At 21.8% G+C, this 9919-nt stretch overlaps 1 protein-coding gene across 2 annotated transcripts; it reads right to left on the bottom strand.

Annotated features, from left to right (window-relative positions):
- Window positions 1-365: 365 nt before the first annotated feature.
- On the bottom strand, window positions 366-9718 carry LOC107608005 (pathogenic type III effector avirulence factor Avr AvrRpt-cleavage: cleavage site protein). 2 transcript variants are annotated; one of them, XM_088492718.1, is made up of 4 exons: window positions 9581-9718; window positions 9243-9455; window positions 5364-5528; window positions 366-646 (listed from the first exon to the last, which is right to left on the bottom strand). In XM_088492718.1, the coding sequence occupies exons 1-4, from the start codon at window positions 9584-9586 to the stop codon at window positions 593-595; spliced, it is 438 nt and encodes a 145-aa protein (XP_088348844.1). In that variant the 5' UTR covers window positions 9587-9718; the 3' UTR covers window positions 366-592. The 2 variants fall into 2 exon arrangements, with proteins under 2 accessions (XP_088348844.1, XP_088348843.1); XM_088492717.1 differs by having other exon boundaries at window positions 9243-9653.
- Window positions 9719-9919: the final 201 nt, after the last annotated feature.

Here is a 9919-nt window from a genome sequence, read left to right on the forward strand (position 1 = left end):
ACAAATATTAAGATTATTATTGTCAGCGTCTTATAAAATTGGGACATAATTGATAATTTACTCTAATTTATTCTATCGAGTTATAACCAATTGAAAGTGTTATTCTCTAAACCACTAGCTAAACACCTGCCTAACACATTCCATCCTTCTCATTTCTTGGGGAGCAATCATTAAGGCCAATAAGAATTATTTTCCCGGTAACTCTTCCTGTCTTTCATTTCATTTTTTAGTAGTTAACGTCAGTCAACAACATAGAATAATTTAACTGTTATTCATGAATATTCGTATATTTTAATAAGAATTGAGCTTTTTTGGCAAACCTTTTCCCCCTTTGATTTTCCTTTACTCAGCTTTTCAAACAAAAGTTCGAGTCCCAACAAAGACTACATCAACTTCAAATTCAAAGACAAAAGCATAAGTGATCCAAGGAAAAAAAAAAAAAAAAAAAAAAGAAAAAGCCCTTCAATTGGCGGGACCATTTCCACAACAATCATGAGTAATATGGGGATTTTACATTAATATCCTTCCATTGAGTATCTATTATCACGTATATGTACATTGGCTTCTCGATCACTTCTTCCGCGGCTTTCATTCAAGCAATGCAAGTTGGCAACAAGCAGCAAGAAAAGAAACACAAACCTCTCTTCTGCGCTCAATAAAATGAAAACAAAACTCCAATAAGAAAAAGAAATCGCCAAATATAAAACGTTAATTTTCTCAATATATGCAAAATAGATATCAAATCTGTACGCAGAGTTGAGAATTAAGATAACATAAGCAACGAAAATAAAGTACCGAATTATTCACAAAAGATTATGTCTATGACAGAGAATTAAGATAACACAAGCTACGAAAATAAAGTACCGAATTATTCACAAAAGATTATGTCTATGACAATTTCATCCATTAACAAAACACAATTTCAAAACTATATGTTGTATTTAGAGTCTGTTCTATTATATAAAAATTGAGTTTTTGCATTGACATAGAATATTTTTGAAAATATTTTTCAATTTATTTTTTTTAATTTATTGAATATAATTTTTTACGGTAAATTAATTATATCAACTAACTGATTTGATTATATATTTAAATATTACACAATTTATTATAATTTATATTAATTAATTAATTATAATTTATTATATCAATTATTTTGATTCATTAATTTATAAAGTATATAATAAAATAAATGATTTGTTACTTATTCTAATTGAATATAATAAATAAATAAATAATTTGGTTAAGAAAATAATTGTCTCTTAAGGTATTTTTTATATTTTTTTAAAATATTATTTTTTATAATAAATATGTTATAAACTATGTTGGATTATGTTCAATTGATTATTTTATGATTATTATATTATGTATTTTTTTTTCAAAAATTTTTAAAAAATATCGATATATATTTGCAGGTATCTGCATTTTCTGAGGAGATAATTAAATAAAAATTTGCGACAAAAATGGAGAGTACAAGAGACATTATTTTTTAAACGGAAGTGAAAGTGAAAAAGAGACCTATTATGCCCTCACAAGATCCCATTAACATCCCTAATTAGGACCGAAAATTTAATATGATCCAATTTGAGAGGATATAAGGGACTCACTACGTCAGATTTGTGATCTTAACAATGAGTTTAGGCTTATCTTACTTGTTTGGAGTCTTACTAGACTCAAGTATATCTTGAATTAATATTTTGAGTCATTATTATAATAAAAACTATACTATTAAATATTATAACATTTAATATATATAAAAGTTGGATATACTTACAAACAATTTTTTGTAATTCAAATAAAAAAAAATTTTAATTATTTTTTTCTCCTTTAGTTTTAAATATTATTTATTAATATAATAAAAAATAAAAAAAATAATAATCACTGACATAATTAAAAAATCATCCTAATATATACATGACATTGCATATATCAATGATTATTATATATGATAAATAATTTTTTTATTTTTCGTAAAGATCATATAGTAAATTTATCTATAAATCATTTAATCTTTATAACATATGATTTATTGCATAAATTTTCTCTTCTTAATGGATAAATTAACAAATTTAAGATACAAGATGTTATTATATTTTTTAACATATGAAATAAACAACTTAAGTTATCGTTTAGGATAATAAACATAATAGTACAAATATCTATTTACTTATTTGTATTGAAAAAATATATAAGTAATATAAACTAATATTTTGTTGGTTAAAAATAATAATAAAAATTTTAAATTAAGTTAATTACATATGGGATTATGTGATACGTGTTTAAAATAATTATATTTATATATAAAATATATTTAAAAAATAAAAAATATTGTATAAGTTAATAATTTTATATGTATTATTTTTTACTATGTGATTGATTTATGTCTCAATTATTTAGCTTACTAATATTTTTTATTTAACTAAATTAATATCATACCCTTAAATCTTTGTACCTTTTAAATTAGATTTTATATAATCATCTCTATATCCATTTTAAAGAAAATTCATTTGTTTTTTAATATTAATATATATAATATTTATATTATTATATAAAGGATAAAGTATATTTTTTATCCCTAAAGTTTGGCAAAAGTTTTAAAAATACTCCTAGGTTTTATTTTGTTTCAATTTTGTCCTAAAATTTTTTATTTGCATCAAATATACCATCGAAGCTAAATTTTTAAAAAATTTAAGACCAACCTAACAATAATGTATAAAAATTATGTTTGATTTGCTTGTGTTGAGGATTGTTCTTATGAAATTGTTGTTGAATTGGTCTTAAATTTTTTAAAGAATTAGCCGCCAGGAGTATATTTGACGCATATCGAAAACTTTTGGGTCAAAATTGAAACAAAATAAAACTTAGAGATATTTTAAAAACTTTTGTCAAACATCAAGGACAAAAAATATATTTTACCCTTATATAAAATATTAATAATGACTTACGTAGTTATGTCTTATGTATTTACATTGTGTACTTTAGATTTTTTTTCTTATAAATAATACTCATTTTTTTTGTGAATTTACGTTGTTAAAAGAAAAATTTTATAAAGATATTCTATAAGGGTACTGTGTCTTTTATATAATTAATAGTTTATAATTTGTTTTTGAATTTTTCAAAATTTTTAAAAGAATTAATTTTAATTAATAAGATATGTTATAATTTTTTAACTAAATACACTATAAATTATCGATATTTTATAATTTCATAATGTATTATTGATATTGTTATGTTTCTTTTATATAGTTGTCAAGTTAAAAATAAATTTGTGAAAAAGAATTTATAACTTTTTTAATATATATATATATATATATATATATAAACCTTTTGAAAAACCAACTCAATAATTATAAATTATGTCTAAATTAGTTTTATGAAATGAAAAAATATAATAAAAAATAATTAAATATTCATCTAAAATTCGACCCATTCATATCAAAATTTATGGAGCTGGCCCTGATTACATGTTAAAAATTTATAGATAATTTATTAAATAATAAAAAATAAAGTCACTATATCCATATATTACAAAGTTTATAAGAAAAAAGTTTTAGATAATAAATCAACCCTCAAAATATTATACAATAATTCTATCAAAAAAATAAATAAATTAGATATTATTATTTACGTACTAATATATATATATATATATATATATATATATTATCGATGATTTAGTTATAATTAATTTTTAATCTAATTTTTGGTAATTGAAATTTAAATGATTAAAGCCATTAAATACTGAATATTTTGCATCTAATTAATTTTGGTTTTACTATTAAAATTAAAAAAAATGAGTTAATCAATTTGAACTCAAATTTAAATTTGAGTGAAAAATAAAAAAAAATTAAATTTTATATCACTAACTAGAGTTAATATCAAAATAAAAAATATTTTGTCCATCATATTATAAAATAGTATGGTCATTTGTTTTTTAATGACAATTATTGCTAAATAAAATGGTGTAAGAAATCGAAAAATAAATAATTGCCAATTTAGGTGATAATAATTATTTTTTTTTCAATAAAATAAATTATTCAATAATAAAATTGTTATGATTTCTCTTTACACAAACTAATACTTAATGATAGTGCTCGAGTTATGTTAATAAAGAATATTAACTAATCTAATAGCTTTTGTAATGACATAAATTTATAAATTTAGAGGCTTAAAAATCATGTTACAAAATGTGAAATTTTAACAGATAAAAATGTTGATCATATTACTTTAATTTCACAAATAAATATAATATCAACAATTGAAATTGTCTTAAGTATTGCTATTGATGAGTAATTGTATGTTTTAAAGACAAATACTATTCTTTTCATGGTATTTTCTAATTCAATAGATCGTAAAGATAAATACTATTTTTTTTATGATATTTTTCAACTCAATAAAATGGAACTAATCTACCGCAGATTGAAGCTCTATTTAAGAGTCTGCCGCTAACTAATAGATTACTACATATAAAATAGAATTCGAATATCTAATACTTATTCAAACAAACGAGTAAAATAATCACTCAACTAACTCAAATTAATTAAAGAAAATATTAATTACTTTTAATGTTTTTAACATTAAAAATCGTTAAATTTTAGTTTTAATTATAATTTTATAAAATATTTATAATAATAATTTATATATATTTTTTATTTAATTTTTTAATAAAAAATTTCATATATTTTTATGTATTATCCTGTATAAGACATAGAAACATATACTAATAATCATAAAAATAAGGAATTGCATTGTTTTTGAAGTTAAGAGGTGGCCAGTTTTACAAATATTAGATGACTAATATTTTTTCTTTGTATTTGTCTTTTATTTAAATTAAATCAACATTAGTTAAAATTCTATTTTTTTCACAAAAATATTGACTCCTAACGTTTTTTCATATTTATTTTGCAAGGATATTACTTAAATCAATTCTCATTTTTGTTAATTCCTAATTAATTTGAAAATTAAATTAAATTAATTTTAATTTTAAAAATTTCCAAAGATACCCTGAAAATCATTTCACTTATAAAACATCCCAGTCTAATATTGACTATGCTATAGGTTATTTTTTAATCAACTATGTTAGTATATATTAAAATTAATTACTAAAATTAGTTATTAATATAAAATATGTGTTAGATTATAAAATATATATTAAAAATAAATTAAAAAATATATATTTATATGTATTTATTTATAAATATGTAATGACTAATTTTAGTATATAAATAATATTTTTATTTTTTAATAACACGGTCTTTATAAACTTCACTTGAAAGTAATTAAAGATAGATCATCGAAAATTTTGAATTTTTTTTTTTATGGTGAAATTAGAAAAGTAAAAAGATATGTGGTGGGGGGCCAACCTTTTTAGTTTTCTCATAGAGAAGGCCAGGTGATATCTTATACAAATCCTCATCAACAGGTTTGGGCGTAGGTCTCTGCAGTGGAGTTGGGCTTAGTTGTTCATTATCAATACTCCCCCAATTCTTCTTTCTTGTTTCTTTTTCATGTTGGTCACACACCTTTGCCTGCAATGACAGCAACGCATTTATAATAAGAAATATTCTCTAACAATTATGAATGCTTTACATAAAGTCATATTTGAAGCCCACACATGGCTCTCTACACATGTGAATCTATAAATAAAGCTGTTTCTGTAAACATAAATTTAAATACTTTTTGTGATTTATTGATTTCTTTTATTTGGCTAAAGTATTTGGTTGCTATTAAATCGATAAAAAAATATTTTTTTTTAATAAATTTTTTTTATTTTTTAGTGTATTTCGCAAATTTTTAATAATAAAAGTAAAAGTATTAGAAAAAAAAACATCTTTTGTAAAAAGGTACAATTTATATCTTTTTTTAAAAGATTTTTTTCTTTAAAAAATCTTTTTTACATAATAAATAAAAAAATACTTTTATCTTATTTTATCCAAACATAATTAATATATAAAAAGATTTTTTTACATAAAATATTAAACATAAAATTACTTTTACTTTTATAAAAAATCTTCTAAAAAAATATCATTTAAAAAAAATCTTTTTTAAAAATGGATCCAAACAAACTCTTAGTTAATTTGTACTCTAAAAGTACATGTTAATATAACAAATTAAAATTATTTAATTAAAAATATAAAAAGTTTAATATTTTAATGTATTATTTTACATTCGTTAAAAAAATTTAAAAACATTCATTAATGATTATTTTATTATATATTCTTAGGATACATGTTAATTAAATCCATAATTTAAATATGATTTAAAAGAATGTGCTTTATGAGTATAATAATAAGTATTTTATAAATTTTAATTTAATCTACTGAAAATATAAAAAAAAATTAAAAGTTTTTATTCAAAAATTATGAAAAAATGATAAATTACTAAAATTATATCCAAAACTTTATATCGCTCATAAAAATAACTCTAAAAAATATGAATGACAAATAAATTTCAAAAAATATGGGTACCAAAAAAAAATATGATTACTAAAATCACTTTCAATTTTTGAACACATGCCAAAAATATGTTTCATTTTTTTAATGACAAAATGTCTTCAAATCATTTTAAAGCGCGATAAAAATATCAAAGTTAAATATATATTCATAAAAGATGTTTTAAAGACAGAATTTTAATCCGATTTTTTATAAGCATAATTAGTAAAATAAAATATTTTTATCTTTAAAATTTAATAATTTTATTTTATGCTGAATGAATTTTTTGTTGCAATTTTTTTTGTTAATAACCAAATAAACAGAAAAAAAAAAAAGAATTCTAGAGATCAACTATTTTAGGTATTTTTAAATATTTATACAAATATTCGTATAAAATATTTTAGTTATTTTTGTTTTAATTTATAATATTTTAAAGATATTTTTATCGTTATGAAAATTAAAAAATATTTTTGTGAAGGTATTCAAAAATGGGAGACAATTTTAGTAGTTTTAAAAAAATTATATACATATACTAAAACAATTTTGGAAATCTGATATTGATGCAATTTTTATAAATATAATTAGAAGAATCAAACTTTTTATCTTTAAAATCTGTGATTTTACGCCAAGTGAATTTAATTTTAAACATTTATTTATTTTTCTTATGTTTTAAAATTGTTTTTGACAATTATATAAATTTTTTTTTAAAGTTTTATAATTTGTCTGCAAAATAAAAGTAAAAAGGTCAATTTCATTCCTGAAAAATCACAGGTTCTTCAAAGTTTAAATTGGTTACATTAGCCTTTACTTCATTTTCGTTGCTCATAGCATCAAAATTTGTTGATATATACTTATCAAAAAAAATAGTTTGCTGATATGATATAATAAATAACACTATAATACATAGTTAATATTTTTAATTGGTGGTTGACATAATAAATTTATAAAATTATATAAAATTAATTCTAAATTTAAGAATTTTAATGTCTCATAATCTTCTCCAATTTAAAGTTTATTTGATTTAATTGTATAAATTTATCTTGTAGACAACCAATTTAAACTAATAAATGTGTACTGTGGTTAGTATTACTATTATGTCATTAAATTATTATGTGACTTATCGTATTATATTAATAAATTTTAGAAAAAAGAGATAAATAAATTTTTGATCTTTTGATTTGCAGATATTTAAATTTTTAAAAATTTAAAAATATATTTAAATTTTTGGCTTTTTTAAAATTTGAATATATCGATCCCTCATGTTCACTTGGTTCTTCAAATTCAATGAAAAAAATCAAACGTGATTCCCATTGTGCTAATTTGGTTGATACGGTTGCACACATGAGAGAATTATTAAAATGGGACAAATTAGACCCAAAGATCAATATGTCCAAATTTTAAAGAAATTAGAGACTTATTTATTACATGTCTGCTGACCAAAAAATCAGGTATCAATTTGCCTTTTTCTCTAAATTTTAACATGGTTGATAATAAAAATAACAGAAAATTAATATAATTAACTTAAAATTTTAAAAAATATAAATTTAAATAAAAAAATTTAAAAAATTAATTTAAAAAATAATAATTTTTTAAAGATAAATTTTACCATTTCCTCAGCAAAATAAATTTGTAAACCAACAGCTTTGGACATTATCATTAATTCACCACTAGCAACCACCTGCTACGCCTCGTGAACATGATACTGTTTGTTATAATTTCTAGTTACGCGTGAATCATGGATGTCTAGCGGGGTCCTCTTTGAAACAAAAGGACCCCGTGAAGATACCAAAAAGCCGAAGTTACTTTCTTTCTTAATCTTCACGGTCTACTCTAACCCAACCAGTTTATTCCTGTATTGAAAGATAATTGGAGCTTCTTTAGGCGAGACACTTAATTTATAGTTATTGCTCAGCACCTTGTTTCACATGGACAAAGTCTTCGTGAGTGGTGACCAAAGAAAAATTGCATTCTATGATTAGTTACTGGTTTTCTTATATTAATTATATATTAAAATAAAAAATTATTTTCCTTTTTACTTTGTTTCTTCATTTAATTCTTTTTCTCACATTTTTCTTTTCCCTTTTTTCTTACAGAATCTTTTTTATTATTATTGTATTTTTTAGTATTTTGTTATATAATTATCAATTATTAAAATTTTACAATCATTTTTTTAAGTTATCATGGTGCTACATCTTTTTAAGAGGTGAAAATCATATATAAAGAAATCCATACGTATAGCTTTGCTTTGATTTTATCGGTTTAGATAGCCACTCTTTTAGTAAATTAAAAATGAAATAAAAAAATTGGAAATTTCAATGATTATTGTCCTATGCATACATTTTTGGAGGGGAATAATAATAATAATAACATTAATTCTAATCCATTATCAGTATAAAATTGTTTTATACATGTATCTAATCAGGCTACCACATATTAACAATAATAATTATTTTTATATAAAAAAAATTGTATCAATATATCAAAATTAAATTTATAATAATAATAGTAAAATATATTTTTTTATATCTAATATTTATAATTTTTTAAAAAATATTGTTAATATTTAAATTTATTTAATTCTATTACTAACATTTTTTATTCATGTCAAAGTCTTTTTTTATTTTTTTAAATTTTATTTTTAACATTTTAGATGAAATTAAAGTTTAAAAATAATTTTAATATAAATAAAAATTATTAAAATAAAATTAAATATTAAAAAATATTTTTAAAAAATTTACAAATGTTAAGCACGAAAGTTAACAAATATAATAACAGGCAGAGAGGAAAAGAGAGAGGGGAACTGATGTGTACCCGTGTGCGAGGAACAACGATCATGGCGGGTGTGACAACATCGTTAGCATACAAGTCCCCTGTAACGTAAAGGTCGCCGACCTCAGACTGGTCAGAGTAACTGTATGGAAGCCAACCAGCTTCCCTCGCTGTCTCGAAGCACTCTGTGAATGGAAGGTTGTCATTCCAATCCCAGCTCCCAAATGCTGGTACATGGCTCCTCTTGTAGTAGTACTCCAATATATATATTATCACACATACATCGATAAATAAGACAAAACAACAATAATGCATACTCTAGGAAGAAAAATAATGGAACTTGAACCAGCAGTAAATTAAAACTTAAAAGGATAACTCACTTCCATTGTAGCTCAAAACGGGAGTAACTGGTGAAGAGAAAGAGAGAACGAATACAAAAGAGTGAATGTGTTTGAGAGTAGATGGCCTTAGCTGATCCGGGTGTGTGTGTGGGAGAGCGCTTAATAAAGTGTGGGGTAATGGGTATAGGATGTAAAACCAAAGGAAAAATAACCGGTAATGGTAAGAGTCCGAGTAATAGAAAAAGTAAAAGCGGATGATGAAATTTCACAGCATGTGACAGAGGGACAAAGAGGTAAGGTAAAAAAGGATTGGATCAGAGAGAGCGCGAAAAAGAACGGGGTGAAAAGGAAAGCGCAAGGGTTGCTTTATTATCATGG

Source organism: Arachis ipaensis, chromosome B7, assembly GCF_059453495.1.
Source record: "Arachis ipaensis isolate K30076 ecotype BB chromosome B7, ASM5945349v1, whole genome shotgun sequence".
NCBI lineage: Eukaryota > Viridiplantae > Streptophyta > Magnoliopsida > Fabales > Fabaceae > Arachis > Arachis ipaensis.